General features: G+C 38.6%; 1 protein-coding gene across 2 annotated transcripts in view; it reads left to right on the forward strand.

Annotated features, from left to right (window-relative positions):
- The window catches only part of LOC130149301 (uncharacterized), a 106,331-nt gene that overhangs the window by 58,534 nt on the left and 31,891 nt on the right, over nt 1-15,906 (forward strand). For both annotated transcript variants that reach the window (XM_056338788.1, XM_056338789.1), the window contains 14 exons: nt 66-152; nt 660-794; nt 1,173-1,292; nt 2,094-2,311; nt 4,094-4,287; nt 5,502-5,804; nt 6,616-6,845; nt 7,528-7,689; nt 8,469-8,546; nt 9,862-10,218; nt 10,786-11,142; nt 12,210-12,560; nt 14,398-14,529; nt 15,457-15,606. In XM_056338788.1, the coding sequence (XP_056194763.1) occupies nt 66-152; nt 660-794; nt 1,173-1,292; nt 2,094-2,311; nt 4,094-4,287; nt 5,502-5,804; nt 6,616-6,845; nt 7,528-7,689; nt 8,469-8,546; nt 9,862-10,218; nt 10,786-11,142; nt 12,210-12,560; nt 14,398-14,529; nt 15,457-15,606 (2,874 nt within the window). The remainder of the gene's footprint in view (nt 1-65; nt 153-659; nt 795-1,172; nt 1,293-2,093; nt 2,312-4,093; nt 4,288-5,501; nt 5,805-6,615; nt 6,846-7,527; nt 7,690-8,468; nt 8,547-9,861; nt 10,219-10,785; nt 11,143-12,209; nt 12,561-14,397; nt 14,530-15,456; nt 15,607-15,906) is intronic.

Consider the following 15,906-nt stretch of genomic DNA (forward strand, 5'->3'; position numbering starts at 1 on the left):
AACAAATGAGTGATTTACTGTATATCTCTTACGTTCCTTGCATTTTCTCTCAAACTTTTTTTTAGATTTGTGCTGGCTTAACTCATCCTTATAACTACAGCTTGTTCCCCAAAGATGTTGAAATATGCATTTTAACTCACAGTCACCAAAATGTGAGTGTATTTTCCATTAAGTTCATTTAGAATGAGAGGTTAATTACCTGCTTATTTACAGTTTATTGTCTTTTCAGACCTAACTTGCTATAGGTATGTAGTTACCATGTAAATGCTGCAACCAGAAATTCAGAGGACAGTGATGTGGTTGGTGCTTCCCTAATACATCGTTTTATATAGTAATATATTACAATAATGTGTCTAGTAATATAATAATATTAATATAACATTTAAAAATATTGTTACCTTTTAATATTATTAATAACAACAAGTACTGGGAAGGAATGGATTCAGGGTTCTCATCTTTATCTAGGTGTATCTATTCATCTTTCTTACCAAATGCAGTTAGTGTTTTCCTTTTGAGCTTTGTGCATTTTTCATTCTGAGCCACAATGTAATAGCTCACAAGTCATTCATTTTTCATAATGTGTAGGGATGATTTATCTCATCTTTCATAATATACAGGGTTAATAATGCTATCCACTTATTCACATTCTTAACACATAGGTGAAGCATGAACTTGAGACTACCTTGAAGGTCAATAAGGAAGATGTTCTCAGCTTTCTAGGGAGATACCAGGACAAATCCAGTCAGGCAGATTTTAGACATCTTTTACACATTGATGTGGCACATTCATTCCAGGTATTGGTGGTTTTTATTTATGGTGTTTTATTTTTTTATGTCTTGGTGGCTGTTTTGCTGCACTGTCTTTAGAATTATAATTGGTTTGTGCTTGTAAACTTTCTAGTTGAATAAAGTCCTGGCCGTGACAAAGACCACAAGTATCTCAGCAGATCAAATCATAATTTGTATCAATATTGTCTTGTAAGAAACACACTGACCTTTTGTTTTCATACTGGGTTTACTGCATTTGATTTTTTTTTTTTCAGTGTCTTTGGGTAAAACTGGTAAAATTTTATATACACATTTGCTTATATGCATCCTTCACTTCACGCTAGAAGTTCAGACATCTAATCACGTGAGGCAGTGATTATGTTTACATTTTACTCTGTCAAATAGCTTGAGTTTCCACAAGCAATGGGCCTAAGTGGAGAGCTGTTTTCCAGGCAGACTAAACTGGAAGACTTTGACTATGGTGTGAGTGTAAAAGCCATCATCAACAAGAACGTGTCTTCACAGGTCAGTTCCCTGATTATTACAGTCTTGTTGTTTGAACTTGTGGCTTTTGCAGTTCAGACACTCAGACCTGTGTTGAGTCTCTTGCTTGTTGCATGCATTAGGAATACATGTCACCCTGGGAGCTGTTTATCTTTGTACTAAAAATTGCTTTGCAACTACTTTCAAGTATGGGAGCACAAATGTATTTATGTGTTTATAGTACAAAGTTCATCAACTCATATGGAATTCGATGAGTGGAGTGGAGAGGTGTAAATTTTTAGGAAAACAGGTAACTTTTCATGATTAGAGTTTGTTCTGGCTATATGGCTACATGGTTGGAATAGGTGGCTTGTGTTTTTGGCTGAAATTCAGAAAACTGACAGTCGAATTGTACTTCAAATTCAACATAGTTCGTAACTTTTTGTTGAAAGCTCTAGCATGGTAAAAGGCTTATATGCAAAATCAGGTGTCATCTAGCTTTTATTACCAATTCAAAATGTTCTTTCTCTAGGATTAATTTTATCTTGTGGGGTGAGTTCAGATAAAGATAGGGAGCTCACTTACCCATTACTTTCATGGACAAAATAGATCTCAACTTGGGAAAAATTAATTTAATTTCTTGTCAAATAAAAATAGTTAGATGGTGAGAAACAAAGACAAAACCTAAAAACACCTCTTGCCCTCTGCACATGCCCCCCCTACCCCCCGTTTCCCAGATCCAACTTGTTTTCTCTGCAGCCTTATTCCTCAAGCTTGTATTTCAGTATTCTGTATTATGATTTGAGATCCTTAATGTCCTGTTCCTCTTTTTTCTATACATAGATCCAGGCAGTGTTGAAGAGTTACAGTGAGAGCAATTTCAATGGCTCACTCTACCTTCATTCCAATGGAAGGGACATGCTCTTGCTGGAGGTTGATATGAACAATGAAAACAGAAAGAATGCCAGAGTTGTTGAATTGAGGGCTTTCCTCCATCAGACAATCCTGACAAAGCCAGAGTCAATACAGTTCCAGCTCATGGGCAAAATATTTCTGACAAGGTAGAGAAATCAGAATCTCGGTTAACAGAGGAGCTGAAGAGTGTTCTGTGATATGTATTTAAATGTAACTTACTTTCATATAGCTGCAGCGGAAGCCACTGAGCCAATGCCATTTCATGCATTATCCCTCTTACTGAAATACTTTTGGTCTTTATGTTTCATAAATTGGTATAATTATGTTAATGAGTTCTAGGTGCTTCCCTAGGACTTTGTATAGAGATAACTTGAATGAACAGGTGGTACTGTTATTTTGGTTTTAGATAAGCAGCCGTTTTTTCCACCCATCGTTTGTCCTCTCAGAAGTAAGGAACTAATATTTACAAGCTATGCCAGTGGGAAAAGGACACTTCGTAGTGTTTAGCATAAAGTTTTAAGTCTTGTGGAAAGCTCTGAGATAGCATAGAAACTTGGCCCTCCCAGGTTTCAGCTGTCTTCCAGCTGATTTTTCAAATTTCACAAATACAAGTGTGTGCAGCGAAGGTGTTGATGTTTTTGTAGAGGTCCAGTGTTTAGTGGTTTTAAGAGTTGGATAGGATAAGGAGAATGAGGAGACAGTTAAAGAAATCGGAAGTTACTACAATTTAATTGAAGCCATTATATTTACTAGTAAAAGAAAAAATAAGATAAAAGATCCAAGAAAGATATTTAATGTGCTTCTGCAGCTTACTGCAGTCTGGGCTTCCAGTAATACATACATTTGTTTCAATACCAGGATAGGCTGTAGCAGAGCAATTTATGGCAGCTCACTTCACAGGAAGTAACAGAACACTTAAAATTTCTGGAATGACAATTTATTTGGGATTTATTTTACAGAGAGGATAGAGAGAAAAATAAAAGGTTGACTATTTCTGGGAAACTGCTAAAAAGACGCAGTCTGCACAGGCTTCAGTCGCTGACTTTAATGAAATGAATCTTACTTCCCTGAATTGCGTAGTTTGGCTCTTCCCATCAAGTGAATTTTCACTAAGTTTTTGCTCTTCATCAGTCTTTCAAGAGAGTTCCAGTTTCTAGAAGAGATGTCTAACAATATGAAAATATGATTGCCCCACTTTTAGGCATTTTGTGTGGTATACTTGAGTCTAGAAAGTCAGACATTTCAGTGGACAGTTTGTTGAAGGCAATGTGAAAATTGTGTCTCAGTCTTCTACTTGAAACACTGCAAACTGGGTTTCTTGTTGCTCCAGCAGTTTTCCCTAAAAAGCTGTGCTGTGTTTCTCCGACACTGTTCAGATCAGGGCCAAGATACAAGGAACTAACTGTTAGTTTATGTACCAGACTCAAATGGTGGTGGCATTTAAAATTATTGTTTAATTTAATTGTATTTAATTTATTAAATTTAATTTATTCTCAATGCTGCTTTGAAGTCAGCACTGAAGAGAGATTTTGTATTGTGACAGAGAGGAGTTCATTTCCAATTCTGCCTAACTCATCCAACTCTATAATTTTCATTTATTAGGGATCATAACAAAAACATCCAAGAAATTTAAAGAACAGTCTGCCAGTATGTGAAGCTTTACTGAATAGTGTTACTGAGTAGTTTTATAAACATCTGGTGGATAGCATGTAGTTACTGCAAGGCATCCGATTCCCTGATTCACAGCACTGGCACAAGTGCCCAGGAAGTCTGTGGAGTCTCCATACTTGGAGGTACTCCAAACCTGACCACATGTGCTCCAGAGCACCCTGCTTTCATTGATTCTGCTTTGAGTGAGAGGAGGGCTGTCTTGACAACCATGAATAATAATAAGATCTTACTAGCAATTTTTATCTCTGTCTTTTTAGACTTTTAATATCTTCTGAGATGAAACTTAATGAAAATAGGCTTCACGTGGATTTCATGGGAGCCAGGGAGCAGAAAGTTGGTTTTGTTTTGTCCCTAAATGGAAGAGTTCAACACACATTTGCTGAATTAAAGGCCATACCTCATCTTCTTTCTCTGAATGGGTTACTGAAGTGCAAAAACAACGTTCATGATGGTACTTTTTTACTTTGTGTTTTTCGGCTAAGTCTGCAGCTATCTAAGGAAGCTTCTTAATTTTAATGTATTCCTTGCTGAATTGCATACCACATTCAGCTCTGGGCCCCCAGCATAACATGGACCTGTTGGAGCGAGTCCAGAGGAGGACCACGAAGATGGCTGGAGCACCTCACCTGTGAAGACAGGCTGGGAGAGTTGGGGTGGTTCAGCCTGGAGAGGAGAAGGCTCCAGGAACACCTCATAGCCGCCTTCCAGTACCTCAAGGGGCCAACAAGAAAGCTGGAGAGGGGCTTTTTACAAGGGCGTGTAGAGAAAGGTCAAAAGGGGGAATGGCCTCAAACTGAAAGAGGGTTGATTGAGATGAGATATTGGGAAAAAATTCTTCCCTGTGAGGGTGCTGAGGCGCCGGCACAGGCTGCCCAGAGCAGCTGTGGGTGCCCCATCCCCGGCATGTCCAAGGCCAGGCTGGACGGGGCTGGGAGCCACCTGGGCGGGTGGGAGGTGTCCCTGCCTGTGGCAGGGGGCTGGGACTGGGTGATCTTTAAGGTCCCTTCTAACCCAAACTGTTGTATGGTTCTGTGATTCTATATAATGCATAAGAGCGTATTTAGCATGCAAACAGAACCGTTGGTCAGTGGGTTGAAACTACTTTTTAGTGAATAGTTTGATAATTTTCTTATTTTAATTGATTGAAGGAAATAGTGGGTAGTGTCTTTCCTATGCAGGTCTTCTGAAATCTGTGTGGCGGGCTGACTTGAGGCCCTTACTCTTCTGAATGGCTCCATGGGTAAAGCAGGTCACTGCAGAGCTCCAGAGGGATCGTTTGGTCTGGATTTACACAAGTAATAGGTCATAGTCCCTCTGTAAATTTTCCTTCAGAAGGCAGTGCAGTGTACTCCATGGCCTAAAGGCACTCGCAGCTTGGGGAATAAAAACAAACAGCTGCCATAAATACTGTTATGTAATTTGTTTTAAACACAGATGCTTCTACTAGTAGAGAAACTCTCTAAACATAGACACTTCTACTAGTAGAGAAACACCCTCTTAACAGTAAACTGATCTGCTCTCTTGATTAGGCTAAATTACCTATTATAATGGAAATTCTTTTACTTCCTCCTGTTACTAATGGTCAGATTATATGTTGCTTATGAAATTCTGGTTATTTCTGTCCCAAAGGACTCTCTCCACCATAATAATTTCTGCCTGTTACAGGTAACGTCAATGTGATGGTCAACAAAGCACTGTATGGACTCCATCTCAGGAACAGACATGTGTTTGGGAATACCACCGTACACAGTATCACTTTTGCTATGTTTCAGAATGGCAGTCAGGCAATACCAATGGAGGCAAAACTGAAAGGACACCTGGAGCTGAGTAAAGAGATGAAAAGGGGGCTAGCTAGCTTCCAGGTGGATGAGAAAACCCTTTCTGTAGATTTTTCCAGTATCATGAGTCATGGGCACAGCAGAGTCAGTGGAACTTTCACACATAATATCAGCTTTTTTAAAAATGCAGGTATGAAGAAAACGAACTTGATGGTGTGGGGTAACAGAGTGTCAGGGTGAATTTATCTAATTGAGTGCAGTCCAGTGGAAACATGTGAGTTGCATTTGCTCACACCAAAACAAAATGTGATCCAGTCTTAGCAACGTTCTTTTTAATATCGTTAAGAAAATACAATTAAATATATACAGAACTATTTAAAAACTCTTTGAACTACGTCAGAGTAAATAATTTCTTTCTTGTACATCTGTGTTCCTGCATGCTGATCGGTTCCTCTAGGCCTGTTTTTATGCCTGTTTTGATTTAGGCCAGAACTGAAACATTGAAAGCTTTGAATAAATCACACTGAAGGCTGAAATATGCCAGGTGTTCTTTCCCAAGCAAACCCAAGGGTTTTCATGAACTGAAGTTGTCAATAATTTTGAATGGGTAAATTGCCTTTGTCCTTTTGGACTGTAGAAATCTGTTTTGAAACTTTCTAACAACAGACTACTGGAGTTGGGCACAATACCCATTGATAGATATCCTCTATTAAGAAAAGAAAAATTCTTGACTTCCAAAGTGCATGCCACGTTTTAATTTAACAATCCTTTTTAAACACGATTTTCATATGGTAGTTAATGTCCTTTCTTACTATAAATACCAGTAAGTGCAGCGGACTGGATAATTGCACTTTTTTTAAAAAAAAGTCTGTCTTTTCTTAATAAAAAATATTTTTTTATATAAAAAGAAGGCTTTTCTTAATCTGTAGTACATCTTCTCTATGTTTTACAATGACAACCCAGAAGAATTGTGTTCATCTTGCTTCCTTCTCTATCAATAGGATTGCCCTTGGATGGCGTTTTTACTGCCGTGTGTGACCATGGCACAAGAAATGACACCATTACTATAGCCCTACAGAGTGGCAGTGAAAGGATTACCGCTGTGTTTGGAGGTCACAGACTGTCCACAGAGCCTCCTAAATCCCAGCTATCTGGGAGTTTAAAGCACAACATCTCAAAGATAAAGAAACATGGGATCCCTTTTATTGTGGAGGTTACTGGCTATTACGAGGTAAGAAAAGTTCTCCCTGTGATAATTTAATTTCTGGCAGAACCATTTTTAATAACTGTACGTTGTTCCTGTGCACTTTATTCCAAAAAGCCATCTTTAGCCACAGGAGTGTCACAACCCATGTTGCCTGGTACAGTGTTGCTTGGCCACTCTATCTGCATTTCTGCTATAGATCTGTGAGCAACATATAGCTCTTCTGCATTTCAAATTATCCTTCCAGAAGAAAAGGGTTCAAATACTTCACTTGTTCTAACATATGCTGGAAGGCTGAAGTCGTTAACATACTAACATTTGTGGTGGGTTCAGCCACTGTGGTACAGTGAGACACACAGGTGTGCAGAGGAAGAATTCTATACCATTCCCCTTGCCTTGCATACTAATAGTTTCACTACTTTAACTGTGTATGCCTTAGGACTCAAATCCTGCAGGGTACTCAATGCTTTCAACATGTTCTTGGAGCTAGAAGGAACTATTGATACACAGCATTCAGAAGGTCTAGCATAACAGGAAAATCTCTGTTAGAAATGAAGCCACTGCTAGGAGTATGCACTTCTGTTTTACCAGTGCTGCTGCCCTGACACAGGCTCTGACATTTAAGCATGGTGAAACGGACTCTGCCTTTGCCATTTGTTGCTGCGATGTTGTTTGTTTCTTTCCATTATTTGGTTTCTTTTGTGCATAGAGTTTCACCAAAAAGATTGCTGCTGGGATAACAACCACAGTGGAGATGGAACAACTCAAAATTCAAATAGAGAAGAAAACCTCTGGCAGTGCTACGGAGATTTCTCTTTCACTTCACCATGATATGGAAGGACTGATTGACATTGTTCCATGTGTACTAGAGGTTAGCAGGAATCCTGCTATATGGTGTATTTGGTGTAGCTTTCTGCTGTTCATCCTCAGCTGTTCAGGTTTACCACTTGAGAGCAAGCTAGCAGGTCAGAAGGGAGAGAGCTTTTTTTTGTCAAACAGGGCCAGTACAGAAAGCCTGAAAATTATTTGCTTAGCAATAAAGAGCAGGTTTTCAAGATGCGGTGGGTAACAAAATATTTATGTCATGAAACTGGAGTGGGTGCTTGCCTAGGCACAATTACATGCAGTCCCAGTTTTTCCATCTTGCTAAAGCAGGCTTTGCAGGTGGATCACATGGCTGTGGGTGCAGTGGTATTGATAGCAGAGTGAATAATAATGGCAGTAGATGTCGTATGGCCAACCACAGTCCCCAAGGACCTAACTTTCTGCAACAGGGGACACAGCTGACTGCATTTGAAACACTGCATGTCTACTTATGACAGTGGTATTTGCTATGCCAGGTGTAAGAAATACCATTATTTCCTGTCAAAATTACAAGCCAGAGCATCAGAAATAGTTTTTTCTAGCCAGTAACGGTTTTCTACTGTTCGAAGATATTTTTCTGTCTTTATCTATGCTGATTAGAGCATGATTTAGCCTCAGATCCACTAAACTGTTTATCCTTTTGAAACTGATATCTAATGTTAAAGCTATTTTTTATTATCTTCATGCTTTTTATCCTGAAAGCAGCCTTTTAGCCTGCCTCTTTGTATTTTAGTCCTCTCTGCTTTTCTACATGGTCTGAATGTGCTTTGTTGATAATGCCAACAGGTTGCTTGCAGTGGAGAATCGGCTAACAAACAACTTTCTGGCCTTTGCAATGGAGCAATTACATTTCATCATTTTGAGGTACTGGCTTCATTTATAACTGGCTTCAACAACATAACTGTTTTAACTACCACTAAGGGAATCTGAAGTACTGAAAGGTGTCAGAGATGTAGAAATGGATTTGAGTTAGCTGGAAGTTTTGCACATACTTTCAGATATTTTCACTCCCTTAATATTCACAGATTCAAACAGATCAGACTACTTTTCCATCAAAGACTGTAGAAGTCCATGAGGAAGGTTGCACTCACTTTCACCATCATGCAATGGATTGTTTAGTCTGAATCAGAATTGTGAACAAACTTGTATTCAAATGATACAGATTTGCATCTTCAGTGCACAGCTGTGCACCAAGTGCAGAATACAAAGTAGAGGTAAAGGATGGTAGAATACAAAGTAGGGCTAAGGCCCAAGAGGTGCGACTTTGAAGGTGATACTCCTGTGTCCTACAGCAAACGATCAATTTGTGCTGCTTCAGAGCTCAGTGCAAGAGCTTGCACCTTGCAGAAGACTAATACCAGAAGGTAAGAGGTGTGCACCAGGCAAAAGGCAAGAGTCACATTCATGTTTCTGGCTGAAGTCTCCAAACTGCATCTTCTGCCAGTTAGAACTGAACTTGGTACAAATGTTCCTGTTCTGTTGTTGAGCAGCCAACTGCATATGAATGGGGTAAGGGAGTACAGGAGGCGCAAGCTGAGAATTTCATGGTTTACTACTACTTTATTTTCTGCTCTTTCTAGCTAACCATTTGTTTGTGAAAGTCCCTGTGGCTCTTGAACTGTGTGAGGAAAGATTCACCTTATAATCTGATGTATTCTTAAGAATGTGTTAGAAACGTCTCCTATGAGTGACATTACAGAAGTTCATGTTTGTCTCTGGAAAGACGATAGGAATGGATTCCTATGGATGTGCTAGCGACAAAGATGACAAATACATTTCAGTTCTTTCCTCATGTAACATGGATACAATGTGCATAACACTTGTCACTCCTGCTGAGGTCTGGGGGGAATTGGAACACATTCTCACAGTGCTAGGACTCAATTTACTTAAACCAAATCCAGAAGTGATGATAGTAAAAGCAGTAGCAGTTGATTTTTCTGATATTAGTAACTGTTCTAACCGAGTTGTGGAGTTCAGTTTTTTTCCGGTTATTTTTATTATGCAACTCTAAAAGAAAGATTTTAGACCATCTTTCCATTTGTTTAGGCATTTATAAATATGTAGGATGAATACAAAATGATGTCAGGGTAGTTCTGTTTTAGTAACATGAGCATTTAAAACCAGTATATGGCCTGACAGGAAAACAAACTTGACAACACTATTTCCTGTAATTTTTCAGGCTCCAGCAAGAGTGTCACTGAATGGGTCAGTGTTTATCAGCAACTTTACCGTCATCTTCTTTGGCCATGTTTCTTTTCATGACATGTTTGCCTGCCTGCAACTCCATTTCACCACTAGCATTCAGCCTCATTTAGAAGTTGACTTCCAGCATTCTTTGCCTTTACTTCAGTCTCTGGGAATTGCCAGAGAGAACCAAGTGAAGGTATCAGCCAAGAGAAGTGACAAGTATAAGGGCGTGCTTGATATTGTCCTTGGGCCTTGCAGTTTAAAAGCTGATGGAGAAGTGAGCCTGGCAAGCAGTGAAACAGATGTGGAATGGGTACTTACTTTTAGAAACAAGTGCATCAGTCTAGAGGTAAGTCTAGATTGTTTTCTGTATGGCATGATAGTCTGTGTATTTCAGATCTTTATGAGTCTATTGACAGAACTATTTGCTGACACAGTTATTTATAGAAAGGACAATTTTGGTCATTAAAGTTGTTCTGGCAGAAAAATACTCAGAGCATTTGCAGAGGGAGTGTATTTGAAGATGAGAATTTGGAGTAATGCAATAGTAGATGTTACTGCTGTTACCATAAAGTAGCTTAATAATAGCTTTTTAATTAAAATAAATTTTTGTCCTAGAATCTAATGAAAAGCATATCCTTTCTATTTGAAATTTTGGAGGTTTTCTTTGAGGTTCTGAACTTTTTCTTCTACAGTACTTACAAAAATGTTGGGTTTGTTTGTTTTTTTCTTTGTTTCTTTTTCTCATTTCACAGATAAATTTCTGATTTCTCTGTGAAAAAGCTGTTTCGTATGGTCCTTTCCAAAAGCATATTGGTTCAGAAAGAAGAAATGCTTTCTCATGAATTAGAAACAAATTAGGAAGACAGTTGCTTTACCTTGTGTGCTTTACACAGTATAATCTTCTCTGTTGCAGAGGATGGGATTGCCTCATGCTGCAGCCTTTGGGGGCTCATTTCAACAGAACATCTGCAATGTTGGCTTGTTAATGAACCTCCAGTGTGATGGCAGAACAGTTGCTGTGCAGATAGACACTTCCTGCGAACACACTTATACATTCCAAGGGACCCTCAGGCATTCAGTTCCCTGGCTGAGTCAGCTTGGGCTGCCTTTTCAAAACTCTGTCCTGTTATCTGCGGCCACAGACTCCACCACAGAGGGCATTTTGTTGCTGCAGGCTGGCAAATGCAAACTTAAGGCTAGAGGAGATCTCTGTATTCAGAATAAAGCCAAATGGACACTGGAAACAGAAACAGAATGTCAGCTTCTGCAGGTAGCTCTTGGAGGCTTTTAAAGAGAGATTTGGGATCAAATCCAGGCCATATAGGGTTTTAGCTAAAATAACAATGTTTGGGTGTTGGAAAACCACTCTAAAGACACACCTGTCTAACAGCACTAGGCAAAGAAAGTGTCAAGTGTATCTTGTTCATAGGTGTTCTCTGTAGACTGAGATTAGTTCAGTCTTTGCTGCTGGTTGCCTTTGCAGACCAAGACTGCCCTCTGAGGCTGAAGAGTAGTTTTAGTTTGAACTATTTGTCAGAAAATATATCCTCTGCCTGTCTTTTTTATCAAAGCAAAAGTTGTGAAATTTCCTTGTTTTTTCCACCTGGCCTCACTGACTGCATTAGAAAGAGTGAGACCTGTGAATTTGGGGGTTATTTCTGGATATTCGTAGGCATTTATGGTTTACTTTTAACTCCTCAGTTCTAACTTCTTCAACTACGAAGTAGCAATATAAAACCAAAAATGACAGGAAAATGTGTGTCACCCATAACAAAGAGGGAATAAAAACCACTTAAAATGTTAAGAATAGTAGAATTTTCAGTGTTTTTACAAATAATTTGAAAGAATGAGAGGAAATGTTTAATTTGGGATGTTGCACAAGACAAGCTTGAAGTTTAGTATTACAAAACCCAACCCTTGTAACACCAGATGCAAGAATATGTGTTAGGCCTGTTGTTTTTTGTAGAGTTTGAAACTTGTTTGAAAATTGAGATTGGTCTGGTCTGAGTGAAGCAGAGGGTGTTCAATAAAATTTGCCACTGAAGAAATAGGTGGTTTGTATTTTTGTAAATGTAAATTTCCATATGGATACAGAAGTTGTAAAATCTGCAGGGCAGTCCTAGAATCTTCCCTCAGACCTTATTCAGGCAAAATTGCCACCTTACTGTTGGGAGGGAGAAAATGGCAGTGCAGAGACTTCAGGGTTCGTCTCTGATATTGTAACAAAATTTCCTTTCTTTTATGCTAAAGGGAGAATAAAAAAGCCTCAATACTGACTTGTCTTAAAGTGTATGCATAATCTTAAGAACTTTTTTTTTTTTTTTTGACTCTTGATAGGATCTCAGTATTCCAGTTCAGTCACGGCTCACAGGATCTATTCAGAAAGACAAGTGCCAAACAGAACTTCTCTGTGTCCTTGAAACAGAAGGCAAGACTGCCCGTTTTGAAGTGAAAGCAGAGTGCAAACCGAAGATTACACTGGAAATTCAATTCAAGCATGACCTGCCTCAGTTGAAGATAATCCCAAGGGAAAATAAGCTGTCCATCACTACACAAAAACAGTTAAAATATCATACTGGAATAGGAATGAAATTGGGTGATTGTGAGATACAAATGAATGGGGACTTCGATCCTGAAAAGAAGCTTCAGTGGAAAATACTTATAGAAAACAAATGCCAAACATTTCAGGTATTGGAAGGATTGTTGGTTTTTTTTTGCTTTACTCTTGAATTTATACATCTAAACCAGGATCTTTGCACCTACTAAAGTCAAAAGAAAATAGTCTAATGATTTCAGTGGTAGCAGAGAAACAAGAAAAACAATCTTTTCTTTTAATGTGACATCTTACTTTTGGAGCCAGTCATTCACTCTGTTTTTGTGTAGTATAAGCCATATTTCTTTGATTCAGTACCTACAGTTAATGGACTTGTTTGTACTAGCTCTGATGTATTTTTTTAAAAGCACGGTTGAGAAATCTGTAGGTTTTTAATCTTCAGAAATAAGGAGTATTCAAAGTTGTCTTTTGCTTTATCAGCTATTACAGTTTCTCAGCAGTTTGACAACCAAACTCTGAAATAGTTTAAAAATATATACAGTAACTAGGTAATCTTCAGTTCAGAAAATTTTCACTCAGCTTTACAGAAAATTGAAATTGCTAACACAGTGATCCATAATGTATGAAGACCATTGCAAAGAAAGCCCAAAGTGAAAAAGCCAGCACTAAACAGCAGTATCATTTCCTGTAAGACCTCAGTTGAGAAATATTTTGGGGAATTTAGTTGACAAACAAACAGGGACGTTTTTAACAGACTGGTTTGGACTGCCCTGGTGAGCTATTTCTTTGTGGTAATTCTTGCAAATGCTGGCTGTATAATTGTCTCTTTCGTTAATGAGATTGAACTTCTGGTGGGAGCCTCACCATAGACCCTGTGTCTGAACAGCTACTAGTAGGGTAAGAAAAAAGTAGTTTCTTTGTTGAAAAGGTATAGACAGTAGAAAAAAGCAATGAAAAACTGGAGCTCTGTGGAAGGAGATCACTCCGTATCACATGAATGTACCGTCATTTGCAGTACAGTCTCGTTTCTATACAAAGCAAAAGCAGTTAGATGTCCTGCAGTCCCTGTCTCGGAAGGAGGGAACTGTTGTTGCCTGGGAGGAGCTGGGGAGCAAGGTGGCTTTCAGAGCTTCCCAAATACAGGCAGGCAGTGTGCCATGGCCTCTCTCAGCTAGCTAGCATGGCACATTGAGCTCCTTTTCCCTTTTGTTGGAGGAGTGAAAAATATCACTTTTCCCCTCAGTTTTTGCCCAGTGGTTTGTTTTCCCAGGCCAGACTGTTGTATGTAGGGGGAGGGGGAGAAATTCTGCAGCAAGATTTCCTGAAGCAGCAGTTCTAAATTTAGCTGGATTGCACACTGGCTTTTTCTTACTGAAAACTTGTATTGCTATTGGAAATTCTGATATCGCAGTGTGTGGCCTGTCACAGATCCCACCAGTCAGTGCTATATAGGCAGGAAGGGAAAGGACAGGAGAAGCGTATGGAAAGTTTGAGAGACATGTTACCACAGAACAATCTGTGGTTTCAATATGCAAATCAGGGTAAATCTGAATATACAAAACGAGATTTACCTGCCCTCTTCCAAAAACTGAGCTGCTATAATAAACCTGTGTATACTGTCTGGTTTCACTGGATGCTTTGGGGCACTGGAACAATGCCAAGCATAGAAAATTAATTGGCTTTTCACTTGGGCAGGAAGAGCTGCCATGTTGTCTTGTGTTCTATTTTGGCTCACTTATCAAAAATGTGTCAGACATTCAAACTAAAAAAGACAAAATTCATAAAATGTGATAAAAAGCTGTCAAGACTTGTGAAACATTCTCAAAAATGGATATGCTGCCTGATATACTAGATTTACAGCTAAGTGCTATTAGAGCTACTTACTAGGAATAAAAAGTTTCAAGTGTATAGTGTATTTGTGGGTAAGTGGAAAAGAGGAGAATTTTTAGTTTAGTTTTTTTTCTTGTACAGAATCTTGGAGCGCCAGTAAAAATTGATGGCTCAGGCTATGTTTTGATGGATAAAATGAACCTAGATTTGCAGACGTTGATCACTGTCGATGAAAGTAAATTACAAGGACTCCTTATACTAAAAGTCACTGATGTAAGTATCCTGCAGACTGTTAGGCTGCATGTACAAAATACTAAGTGATATACTCCAAACTATTTTATTGGGAGGAAATATTCAAACTTTAATAATAAATGCCAGAATAAAAATAAAATCTTTGAAAATCTGGCACCTGTAATGTGCAGTAAAACAGATGCATAGGATAATAGGATACAGGCTGTGGCAATTCCTGAATCATTGCCTTGTTATGGTCTTCTATGTATATATTTATTTTCTTCTGTATTGTACTATTTGATATTCCATATATTATGTGGCAAATACAAGAAATTCAAACCCACAAATGCTGTTATCACTCCAGATACGCAATTGGCATTCCAATGTAATGCTCTTAATTCATCATTAAAGTATACAACAATGCACAAGAAGAAAGACGACTGTGATTTTTAGAGTGATCACTGTGATTTACATTGCAAAATAATAGGCAGAGATTAGCTGAGGCGCTGCTGATTGTTTCTTCAGTAAGACAACAGCACAAGAAAGGCTGTGGATCTCTTGCTTTTCTGTTGACAATTACAAGTTTGGCTTCTCTTGTCATCAGTGCAGGAGAGTAGAGTACACACAGAGAGAAGCACATTCCTCCTTGTCATCATTCACTTTCTTGCCATAACTGGTAATGTCTGCGTAGTTCTGTGCTGTAGAGAAACACAAAGCTACTGGGAGTTCTTTGCCACCAGAGAGAAACTTTACATCTTTTGCCCTCTTAGCTGAAATATATATATATTTATACTACCTGTTAAGCTTGACTTTATTGTCTCTTTCCCAGTGTAACTTCCCTGAGCTCAATGAAATTGGTTTTAATTAGTATTAAATATAGGACAGGCAGATTTTTGGTTTGAGCTGAGTATTGCAGCAAGCTTTGGGTTCTACACATGCTTTGCTATATATGCTATGAAATATTAACAGGAAAGACAAGAGTTGGATGTGGTGCTAGCCCATAACATTCAAGGAGCTGCTGACATTGGCATTCCTATGAAGATATTAGTTGATGTGATACTAGAAAAAACCAGCGACTTCTACAAAAGGCTTATTCACTTCTGTGTGAACAGCAAGCAAGTAAGTGTCTCCTCCATATTAGTAAGATGTGAAATAGAGGTTAAAGTGAGACAAATGGTTTGGTAAATATTGTTTCAACATTTGAAATAGCTGTGCATGAGGCCCTTATAAGAATACTTTGCAGGGGCTGGTTTGGTTTTAAAGGCCTTAATTAAATGAAGGCAGTATCTTTCAGTCAATTCTTCTGTGCAGTCACTTCTGGCAACAAATTTAACACCAGTAATGATCCATGACTCCCATTTGCAAACTATCAAAACTTTCTTATCAAGTGTCTTCACTTGGTGCAGTATAGTCCCTATT

This window comes from Falco biarmicus, chromosome 4 (genome assembly GCF_023638135.1).
Source record: "Falco biarmicus isolate bFalBia1 chromosome 4, bFalBia1.pri, whole genome shotgun sequence".
NCBI lineage: Eukaryota > Metazoa > Chordata > Aves > Falconiformes > Falconidae > Falco > Falco biarmicus.